The 11203-nt window shown below is 54.6% G+C and overlaps 1 protein-coding gene across 1 annotated transcript; it reads left to right on the top strand.

Moving 5' to 3' along the window:
- The first annotated feature begins 2785 nt into the window (after positions 1-2785).
- SLC35E4 (solute carrier family 35 member E4) lies at positions 2786-10835 on the top strand. Its single transcript, XM_066260147.1, has 2 exons — positions 2786-4082; positions 9864-10835. Exons 1-2 carry the CDS (start codon positions 3464-3466, stop codon positions 10295-10297), a joined length of 1053 nt encoding a protein of 350 aa, XP_066116244.1. The 5' UTR covers positions 2786-3463; the 3' UTR covers positions 10298-10835.
- Positions 10836-11203: the final 368 nt, after the last annotated feature.

Genomic DNA, 11203 nt, shown 5'->3' with positions numbered 1-11203 from the left:
GGTGTGATGCAGTCTGCTAAACAGGCCCTCCCTGGGAGCCAGGGACCAGGATTGTATCTAGCTTGTGTTTAGAACTGGATGACTCCAGACAAACCACTTCCCCTGTCTCAGCCTATTTTTTAACTCACAGGTATGGGATGGTGCCTTGATTTGCACAGCATTTTTATGCTGGTGAGCTCATCATATATAGATCACAGATGGGGAAACTGAAGCCCCAGCAGTGAAGTGATCTGTCCAGAGACATGCAGCAAGAGGAGGGAGACCTGTTCCACAGCCTCATCAGCCCAGTTGCTGGAAATGGTTTCTTCTCCCCTCCTAGTATTCCCCAGAGTCCCTCCCTGTATCAGCAGTGTGGGCCCCCAAAGGGCAGCACTCAGATATGGGGCATGTGAGAACCTATGAGCAAGGGAAGGGTGCTCTGGGATGTTTTGGGCTTTCAGGTGACATCAAAGAATAAGAGGGAGTCCTTTGATGCCCTCCATGAAGCTGGGTGCCCTGATCCGGAATATCCTGTGGAGAGCCCAGATTAAAAACGGGCTCTGGAGCTAGACCAATCTGGTCCAAATCCCCCACCACAGCCCTGTACACCTCAATTCCTTCCCTTCACCAAGATCTCTGTGACACCCAGCTCCAGGAGTAACTGCAGAGTGGTTGGGATACAGTCCTCCATCTCTGGCAGCCAATGGTGTTACATCTTTCTGCGCCCTGGCCCTTCTAGACCCCATCTGGGATCATCTGCTAGGTCACATGCTTTGGGTTCTGTCCTCAGCCTTCCCCCTGCCCCCACCCCCGAGCTCTCCATCCCACCAGAGCATCCAGGCATCATCTTGGTTAATCTTCACTATAGCCCACCCCTCACCAGGCAGGGCAGGTGGAAACCACTTTGTGGAAGTCTTGGAGGAAGTGTAGAGAGATTTTCACTGCCCACCACTCCCACCAGCTCAGCTCTGAGAAGGCCAGGGTGTTTATTGTTTTTAAAAATCATTATTGTTTTGCCTGACCAGGCAGTGGCGCAGTGGATAGAGCATCAGACTGGGACGCAGAAGACCCAGGTTTGAAACCTTGAGGTCAACGGCTTGAATGTGAGCTCATCTGGATAGAGCATGGGCTCACCAGCTTGAGTGCGAGTTCACTGGCTCGAGCGTGGGATCCTAGACATGACCCAATGGTTGCTGGCTTGAGCCCAAAGGTTGCTGGCTTGAGCAAGGGGTCTATTACTCTGCTATAGCCCCCTCCCCCCGTCAAGGCACATATGAGAAAGCCATCAATGAACAACTAAAGAGTTGCAATGAAGAACTGATGCTTATCTCTCTCCCTTCCTGTCTGTTCCTATCTGACCCTCTGTCTGTCTCTCTGTCTCTCTGTCTCTCTGTCTCTCTCTCACACACACACACACACACATCATTTTTTATTAAAGGGAACTGGCTGGAAAACTGGCAGACTCCCACAAAGAATATAACCATTAAGGGGCCTCATTCAGGAAACGTGGATGAAGGACACACCCCCTTGTCTGGCTCAGTTTCCCTCCTACAACCCCTCCTGGAGAGACTCTGTCCAAATACACTCATATTTTTGTCTTTGGCTTAGAAATCCCCTGCCATAAAGTTTGGAATATTCAGCAGTGATTTGCAGACTCCAGCAGGTGTTAGAATCACCAGAGACAAATGTAAAAATGCAGATTCCTGAGCCTACTGAGCTTGTTTCTTGTGAGGCTGGGGCTTTTAAATCCGGATCCAAGGATTGTTATGGGAGGTTGGGAACATTTGCAGCAATTCTGTGATCTGACCACCAGAGGGTGCCTCGGACTGGGCTAAGTGGTCGCCCTTTGTGGTCTCGTTCCTCCAGACAGGTTGCTGTCATCAAAGACAAGCTAGGGATGAATGAGCATATCCAGTGGGAAGGAGCTTCCGCTGAGAAGAAAGCTTCGAGTCGCATTTGGAAAGACGCTGGCAGCCGCCACTGGGCAACTGTCTAGGCGCTCAGAGAGATTAGGGCCGAGCCTGGAATCTAGATCAGCCTATCCTGCCCTGGGGAACACTGAGACCCCAGAAAGGGCAAAGGCTTAGTAGCAGCTGCTCTGCCTCCCAGCCAACCAAACGTTCTTTGTCCTGCCACAGCTGCGGGCAGAGGGTGGACCCCATGAAGTCCAATTACGAGTCAGCTCTGAGTGACAGGAGATGGGACAGGGGCTGGTCAGGAATGGATGCTGGCCAGCGGTACCCTGCTTCCGCAGCTGTGGTGGCCTTGGTGATTCAGCTTCCTCTGCCTGCCTAGAGGGGCCCGCCCTGGGCTGGGGCAAGAAGGAGGTGCTGGGATTAGGGAGGGGCGCTGAAGAGGCCTTCAGGGGCCCCATGGTCCAACTCTTCTGTTTGCTGAGGTCCCAGGGGATAATAGTGGTCAGAGATCAGAAGGTCCCTAGAACGGTCCTGGGATGAAGATTTTGGGGGAGAGGCGGTCCTATAAGATGGAGTCTCCTGTGCACCTGGGTTTTTTTATTATGCCCCTTCAGAAAGATACCCCATAGCTCCCTCCCTGTTTTGGTTTCTAGGGGCCTTGACTCTGGATGGGGTGGGGCCTGTGGCACTGACAGGCTAATCACTTCAACTGGGGCGGGGAGCGTCAGCTGATGAAGGGAATGTCAGGCCAACGAAGGAGGGTGGCGTGGAGGCGGGGCTAGACATCCCTTATGGCTCCGGGGGCGCGGCCTGGTCAGAGGCGGGGCCAGGGGTTCAGCCCAACTTTCCGGGTGGGGCGCGGGAGGCGGTGTCAGAGGCGGGGCCAAGAGCGTAGGGCCTCGCCCCGCTGGCCCGGCCCGGGCTGGAGCCGGGCGGGAGCTACTGTTGGATTCACAGCCGCTGCCCGAACCGAGCCGCAGCCGAAACTGCCGAGAGCTGGAGGACAGGCTCTGCCGGAGTGGAGCCGAGCCGAGCCGAGCTCATCGCCTGGCACCGGCCGGAGCGCGGGTCTGGGCACTGTCAGAGTCAACGAGCTGCGACTACTGAGCACTACTGAACACCACCAGGCGCGGGAACCTGGATCACCCGTGCCAGGCCCCGGTGTGGCCTGAACACACAGGAGATCCCGGAGTCTGGACTCAAAAGGAAAAGGAACGAGGATTCATACCATTTAAGCATAGCATGAGCACCAGGCAGGGAGAAGAGTAGAGACCTTACCTGGCACGGGGCAGAGGTGCCCGGAGCTTGCTAGGCCAGGCTTGAGCACCAGAGAGCCGGACATCTCAGCAGCCACGACCTGAGCTCTGCCCTGGCTGACCAGGGAACACAGCATTACTCCTGGACCTGGACTGGCACAGGCCTGGCAGAAGAGGCAGTTATCTCACCTCTCTGAAAAGAAGGTCAGGTTCTGAGAAACCAGAATCCGGCCTGGCCCAAAGTGGGGGTCTCTGGTGGCTCAGAGCTGGTCACTGGGGAGTTGGCCTTCTGCCCCAGCCCCACTGGTACGGATGTGCCGCTGTCCTCTGGAGCACCATGATGGTAGGATGACCTCTGCTGAGGCAGTGGCAGTGGCTGGCAGTGCTCGGGTGGCTGGGTCCCCCGAGTGGTCCCCCAATGCCCCCCCGGCCCCTGGGCGGCCTGGCCGGGCCCGGGTGGCTGTGGCAGCACTGGTGTGGTTGCTGGCGGGAGCCAGCATGTCCAGCCTCAACAAGTGGATCTTCACGGTGCACGGCTTCGGGCGGCCCCTGCTGCTCTCAGCGCTGCACATGTTGGCAGCAGCGCTGGCATGCCATCAGGGAGCACAGCGCCCCCTGCCCAGGGGGACCCACTGCCAAGTGCTGTTGCTCAGCCTTACCTTTGGCACCTCGATGGCCTGCGGCAATGTGGGCCTGAGCTCTGTGCCCCTGGACCTGGCACAGCTGGCCACCACTACCACGCCATTGATCACACTGGCCCTGTCGGCGCTGCTGCTTGGCCGTCGCCACCACCCACTGCAGTTTGCTGCCATGGGTCCGCTCTGCCTGGGGGCTGCCTGCAGCCTGGCAGGTGAGCTCCGGACACCACCAGCTGGCTGTGGCTTCCTGCTGGCCGCCACCTGCCTTCGAGGCCTCAAGTCCGTTCAGCAGAGTGAGTGCCTGGGACAATGTTTGAGGAGGTGGGGATCAGGGTGGCTGTTTGGCCTGGATGGCCCTAAGGGATATGGCTCTTATCCCCTTTTACAGATGAAGAAACTTAGCCTCATGGCTTTGGAAGAGGCAGAAACAGAGGCTTAGAAAGAGCCAACAACTCAGTTCCTGGCCTCAAATTTAGTCTCTAGAGGCCCAACTAGTGTTTAATAATAGTTGCTATTGATCTGTGTCCCATATTTTGTGTCAGTATCTCACTGGATCTCCCCATACTGCCCTGACCAAGGAAATCACTGTATTGTCCGCATTTGACTGGTAGAGGGGGTTGCCCTGAGCCATGTGGCCAGTGAGCAGCAAAGGTAAGACTTGAACCCAGGGAAGTCGATCTTCATACAATTCAAGATGTGGCATAAGGCTGTGGCCCCAGAGGGAGACCTGAGAGAGGGACCAGGGAGAGAGAAAGCAGGGAGGGCTTGTGCTGGGATTTGGAAGGCCAGGGGTTTGGCCAAGTCTGGGAAGCATTCATGTTTATGGGGAACTGTAGTGTAACAGGCTCCGTGCTGGGTGTTGACCTTGAGTCATCAGGGCAACCAACACCTTCACCCCATTTTATAGATGATGGAACCAAGACCCAGGGAGGTTTAGTGATTTGCCCAGGGTTACCTCACCTCTGATGAAAGGAGACAGGGGTCTCTGAGTAGAAGGGGGGTGGAGGCTACCTTCCTGTCTGTCCTTCTGAGGGGAGTCTGTGCCACAACCCCACTCTCTTTCTGCCTAAGCCCAAGGGAGATGTTGGGGAGGCCAGGGTACCCACTCAGGGCAGGGAGACCACACCTCTGCTCATACAAGTGACCTTGGGCAGGTCCGGGTCTTATCTGGGCCTCAGTCTCCCATCTGTTTGGTGGAGAAGTATTGAGGTTGATGGAATCCCAGGGGCTTCTTGCTCTCCCTCCCTTCCAGCTCTGAGATCCTGTGCCCCAAACCTGTGAAAAGGAAAGGGGTGCTCCAAGGGCACTAGGCTGGGGTTGGGGGTGGTCTGCAGCCATGGATGTGTGAAGTCAGCATTCAGCCCTGCCCTGGCCCTTCAGAGGCAGGACCTGGAGGCCCTTTCCGCATCCTCCCAGGCCTGTGGCAGGGTCGAAACCTAGTTCTATTTTTGCCCTCTGGTTATATGAGAGCTGGTGACTGAGCTCAGGCCTGAGTTCTGGGCACGAATCGGCAGTGGGAAACCTGACCCCATGGGCACCCCCACCCGTCACCCTCCAATCCAGGCAGGGCCACAAGGCTGGGAAGGCTGCAGCCTTAAGGCCCACATCATGCCTGTGAGGTCCAGAGCTCCTCACCCTGAAGGAGCCCCAGCCTGCAGAATGGGCTATGGCTGGCCAAGTCCCGGGCACAAAGGCACAGAGTGGCAGGTGCCTGGTATCAGGCCATTTCTTGGCCTCTGCCAGGTCCTTCCATCTCTCCTGTGTCAACTGCCTGGCCCCTGTGGTGGGCTGGGTGCTTGCTTCAGGTTCCCACAGCACCCAGCAGGCACTGGGAGGGAGAGTGGAGCCAGGGATGTGACATGGGTTTTGGACAAGAGGAGGCTTCTACTTCCAGAAATTCCAGGAAAGGCATCAGAGCCAGATTCAGATTAGAGTGTAAACAGCCAACACCAGCTCCTTTCGTGAGAGCAGACTTCGTGGAAGCAGAGGGTGATAGCCCAGGAAGAGGAGCACCAGGCTGCCACGGGCAGGGCCGGCAGCCTCCTCCTACCTGGGCCACTTGCAGGCCCAGGGGGCTACATGGGGAGAGGAAAGATGCCAACTTCCCACTCTCAAAAAGGCTGCGAAGTGGGGTATGAGCTTTTTCTCAGCTGTACTCACCTGCGTCAGGGAGCAGCCTGACCTGATCCATGTCCTCTGAGCTCTCAGGCTGGTGGGGAGACCTCAGAAACAGAGATCACAATGGCAGAAGAGAAACTCCAGAGTCAAGGTGGACACAGGTGTGATCAGGGGGCAGTTACTTATAAGGGAGACCAGAGAAGGCTGCCTGAGGGAAGAGGCATGCAGTGATGACAGTAACAATAATATAATAATAGCAAATACTCACTGAGCCCTCACTGTTTGCCCATGCTGTGTCCAGCTCTTCACACAGCAGGAGCAGGAAAGGGCATTCTGGGAGCAGGAAACAGGCCATGGCAGGGCATAGGGTATCAGCCAGCAGGAGCCGGGTGTGGGGGATTGAGACAGCTGCCGTGGTGAGCATCTACCACTGGGCATCAGGCCCTGTGCTCAGCATCTCACATGGCCCTGGAAGGGGTGTGTTGTCACGCTCCTTCCCCTGAGGCATCTGCCACGCTCTGAGACAGGCTTAGAGAGAAGGTGGCTTGCTTGATATTGCACAGCAGGAGAAGGAGTGAGGGCAGGATAAGCCAGTAGCCAGCGGACGTTTGTGTGCATGTGGCAGAAGCTTGGGCATGTTCAGATGCTGAAACAAAAATGCCTTTGGAGCCCTTGCCAGATAGCTGGGTTGGTTAGAGCATCATCAGGAAGCACAAAGGTCAGGGCACATACAGGAACAGATTGATGTTTCTCTCTCTCTCCCTCTCTCTCTCCCTCCTCTCTTGCTAAAATCAATAAATTTTTTAGCCGTGGCCAGTTGGCTCAGTGGTAGAGCTTCAACCCAGTGTGTGTAAGTCCCGGGTTCGATTCCCATTCAGGGCACACAGGAGAAGCACCCATCTGCTTCTCCACCCTTCTCCCTCTCCTTTTTCTCTATCTCTGTCTTCCCCTCTCGCAGCCAAGGCTCCATTGGAGCAAAGTTGGCCTGGACGCTGAGGACAGCTCCATGGCATCCACCTCAGGCGCTGGAATGTCTCCAGCTGCAACAGAGCAACACCCCAGATGGGCAGAGCATCGCCCCCTGGTGGGCTTACTGGGTGGATCCCAGTGGGGCACATGGGGGAGTCTCTCTGCCTCCCCACTTCTCACTTCAGAAAAATACCAAAAAAAAAAATAAAAAATAAATAAATAAATTTTAAAAAATTCCTTTAGAGAAGGAAAGGTTGAAACAGAAGGTTTGGGGGGATTACTGGCAGAAGAGGGGTCGCTGCGGAGGCAGGATGACAAACTGGCATTTTGGGGGCCTCAGGTGGGGTGAGGCAGCTCTGGCAGAGGATTACTCTTTACCTGGCTGCAGGGAGGTGAGGTGGAGGGCTGGGTGGGATGCAGAACAGTTGCAGAGGCTGGATGAGGTTAGGACCTTCCTGCCTGTCTCACAGAGGTAAATTTCACCCCAAATCCTAAACACCTTCAGATGATTGGACTTTTAACATGCAGGCCACAGGCAGCTTGTAACAGTGCTAAATTTGGAGCAAATAAGCAGGAGGTATTCCAATTATCTGTTCATTTCTAGAAATGCTCAAGCTGGAGGGACTGTTGCCTAGAGAACAAAGCCAAAACATCATAATGAAATAGAAATAGAGAGATTTCCTATTCCAAGCATAGCCTTTGAGTAAGCTCCTCTGTGGCTGTTTGGAAACTCTTTGTCAGAAAATGCATAGAGGCTCGGAGAGACCCTGGATCAATTACTCATCTCTCTCCACTAAAACTTGGACAAGGCCCAAAATCACCATTGTCTTCGTGCAAATACTGCCATTCACCTGAGCTGTGTCTGACTTTGATGATGGATGCCACTTCCTTTGTGAACTGGCTGGGTGGTAACGTGTACACATGCAAACACACACACACACACACACACACACACACGCTCATATTCACACATTTCAAAGTGGTAGGCGGCCTTCTTTCTTTGCAAAGCTAAAAGGTTTCCCCTTAGTCCTGGATGGCTCTCGACAAGCCCCAGTGTCGGTAGCAAAAGATGCTGATTAGTGAATGACAGCCAAGCGCAAACAATGACTTTTATTTATTATTTTTTTTTTTTTTGTATTTTTCTGAAGCTAGAAACAGGGAGAGACAGTCAGACAGACTCCCGCATGCGCCCGACCGGGATCCACCCGGCACGCCCACCAGGGGGCGACGCTCTGCCCACCAGGGGGCGATGCTCTGCCCATCCTGGGCGTCGCCATGTTGCGACCCTCCTGGGTGTCGCCATGTTGCGACCAGAGCCACTCTAGCGCCTGGGGCAGAGGCCACAGAGCCATCCCCAGCGCCCGGGCCATCTTTGCTCCAATGGAGCCTTGGCTGCGGGAGGGGAAGAGAGAGACAGAGAGGAAGGCGCGGCGGAGGGGTGGAGAAGCAAATGGGCGCTTCTCCTATGTGCCCTGGCCGGGAATCGAACCCGGGTCCTCCGCACGCTAGGCCGACGCTCTACCGCTGAGCCAACCGGCCAGGGCTAAACAATGACTTTTTGTTGTTCTCTTGTCATCCCAGTGGTCATAAGTGAAAGAAGCAATGAATAGACTCAACGTTTGACTCGAACAATTTATTATTTTAAAATTCTTTTTTGTTTTTGTTGTTAATGTACAGGCTGTTTCGCTAGTAAGTGGCAGAGCTGGAAACTGATGCTGGCCTGTGCCCACTGTGGTAGTGGGAGCTAGGCTGTGGGGGAGTGGGGATGATAAGGGCTGAGATCATGAAAGGTGGCTCAGGACAACTTAGTGGAGGGCCTTCAAAGCTGGTTAAGAACCTGGGATGTTGTTCCCACGAGCCTGGGGAGCCCCTGAAGATTTTTTCTTTTCTATTTTTTTTTTGAGCCACATTTTATGTTTATTGATCCTTTGGATATCAATAGTCGGTAATTGCTTTAACCTTATGGAACACAGTTTGAAGTGGGAGATAACAAGCCTATTTATTTATTTTTTTTCATTTTTCTGAAGCTGGAAACCGGGAGAGACAGTCAGACAGACTCCCGCATGCGCCCGACCGGGATCCACCTGGCACGCCCACCAGGGGCGACGCTCTGCCCACCAGGGGGCGATGCTCTGCCCATCCTGGGCGTCGCCATGCTGCTACCAGAGCCACTCAAGCGCCTGGGTCAGAGGCCACAGAGCCATCCCCAGCGCCCGGGCAAGCCTATTTATTTTATTCTATCTTTTTGCATTTACTGAGCACTTACTTTATAAAGGGTTTTTTTTTGTTGTTGTTGTTTTATGGAGACTTTTTTAAAAAAAAATTTTTTTTTACAGGGACAGAGAGAGAGTCAGATAGAGGGATAGATAGGGACAGACAGACAGGAACAGAGAGAGATGAGAAGCATCAATCATCAGTTTTTCATTGCGACACCTTAGTTGTTCATTGATTGCTTTCTCATATGTGCCATGACCGCGGGCCTTCAGCAGACTGAGTAACCCCCCGCTCGAGCCAGTGACCTTGGGTCCATGCTAGTGAGCTTTTTGCTCAAGCCAGATGTGCCTGCGCTCAAGTTGGCAACCCCGGGGTCTCGAACCTGGGTCTTTCCGCATCCCAGTCCGACGCTCTATCCACTGCGCCACCGCCTGCTCAGGCTATAAAGGGTTTTATGTATGTTATCCATTTTAATCTTTATAAAACTCCCTGCATATTAGGTTTTATTATTACCTAATTTTGCAGGTGAGAAAACCTAGGCCTCTAGAGGTTAAATGCCAGGTCACAGCTATAAGAAGTGGATACAAGTCACAACCCAGGCAATCGGGTTCCAGATTCTTGACTATCACGTTACATAGCAGAAGCCAGTAACTCTGCGTGAAGGTTTGGGTCAGGGCAGGCTTCCGGGAGGATGGGCCTTGGAGGTCATGCTGGGTTGGCGAAGTGGGGGTTTTCTCCCCACTGGGTGATGATGGCTGATGTCCTGGTTGCAGGCGCCCTGCTGCAAGAGGAGAGGCTGGATGCGGTGACCCTTCTGTATGCCACCTCGCTGCCCAGCTTCTGCCTGCTGGCGGGCGCGGCCCTGGTGCTGGAAGCTGGTGTGGCTCTGTCGCCTGCTCCCACTGACTCCCGCCTCTGGGCCTGCATCCTGCTCAGCTGCCTCCTGTCTGTGCTCTACAACCTGGCCAGCTTCTCCCTGCTGGCCCTCACCTCTGCCCTCACCGTCCACGTCCTGGGCAACCTCACTGTCGTGGGCAACCTCGTCCTGTCCCGGCTCCTGTTTGGCAGTCGCCTCAGCACCCTCAGCTACGTGGGCATTGCACTCACCCTTTCAGGAATGTTCCTTTACCACAACTGCGAGTTCGTGGCCTCCTGGGCTGCCCACTGGGGCTTCTGGAGGAGGAACCAGCCTACCAAGGGTCTGTGAGACCCGGAAGAGCACATGGGCTCTCTGGGGCAGCCCCAGCCTGAATCCAGGGTTGGCCAGTGGCCATGGGAAAAGTGGAGAGCAGGAAACTAGTGGGGCCATAGGAGGGAGAGGCGCCTTTAGGAAAGGTCACCTTGGGAGCTGCAATGAGGCCTCCCAGAGAGACCCACCTGTTCCTGCCTGCCTCTCCTCATCACAGACCGCACTCACCACTGGATGGTGGGTCCGAGCCTGGCACAGTTACTGTCCTTGTTGGAGTAATTATTATTAATGTCAATGACTGTGCCGAACATTGCTGGCCAAACTCTGAGAACCTCACCGTGTTTTGATGACAATGATGACGATTCTTGGCGGTTGCACAATCCTTCCTCCAGGAAGTGCGGGAGGCAGCTAGGGGGCCTTTGGAGGGGCTTCTTGCTATTGGGCTCCCCTGGGGAGGTGGGATTATCTGTGCCAATTCCTGGCAGCTGCTGTGGTCTCATCCCTGGGCCCTCCAATTTTGGGTCTTCCGTCCTCAAATAAACTATTTTTGCTTGAACACCTGTGTCATTTCTCGGGGTTACAGCCAAGGAGATATAGGGAAAACAATGGGCCCACTGGCCTCTAGCCACCCAAAGAAAAATGAGGACACCCTCCCTTACCCATTGTGACCTGTACAAGCCCCAGTCGAGTCCCATTCTCTAAAGTCCCTCCACTGACCAGGGTACCATTGTCCATCTTCTGGATGGCAGCAGTGGCCTCCTCCCTGCTCCACTCTGGGCCCTCCACTCCAACTTCCATGCAGCCCCAGATGCATCTTTCTAAAACACACACCTTCTGTGGCACCATACTGCTCTTGGAATGAAGTCAGACCTTCCTGCCCCAGACCACAAGGTCCTCAGGATCTGGCTCTTGCAGCCGCACCAG

The sequence above is a fragment of the Saccopteryx bilineata genome, chromosome 2 (genome assembly GCF_036850765.1).
Source record: "Saccopteryx bilineata isolate mSacBil1 chromosome 2, mSacBil1_pri_phased_curated, whole genome shotgun sequence".
Taxonomy (NCBI): Eukaryota; Metazoa; Chordata; class Mammalia; order Chiroptera; family Emballonuridae; genus Saccopteryx; species Saccopteryx bilineata.
Note: the sequence above shows the minus strand (reverse complement) of the source record. Positions and strands in the feature narration are given on the sequence as shown.

Bases quoted from the DNA above. Each gene is read 5' to 3' on its own strand.
- SLC35E4 (XM_066260147.1), top strand. From the start codon at position 3,464: ATGTGCCGCTGTCCTCTGGAGCACCATGATGGTAGGATGACCTCTGCT. The intron at 4,083-9,863 runs GTGAGTGCCTGG...TCCTGGTTGCAG, and splicing joins CCTCAAGTCCGTTCAGCAGA to GCGCCCTGCTGCAAGAGGAG.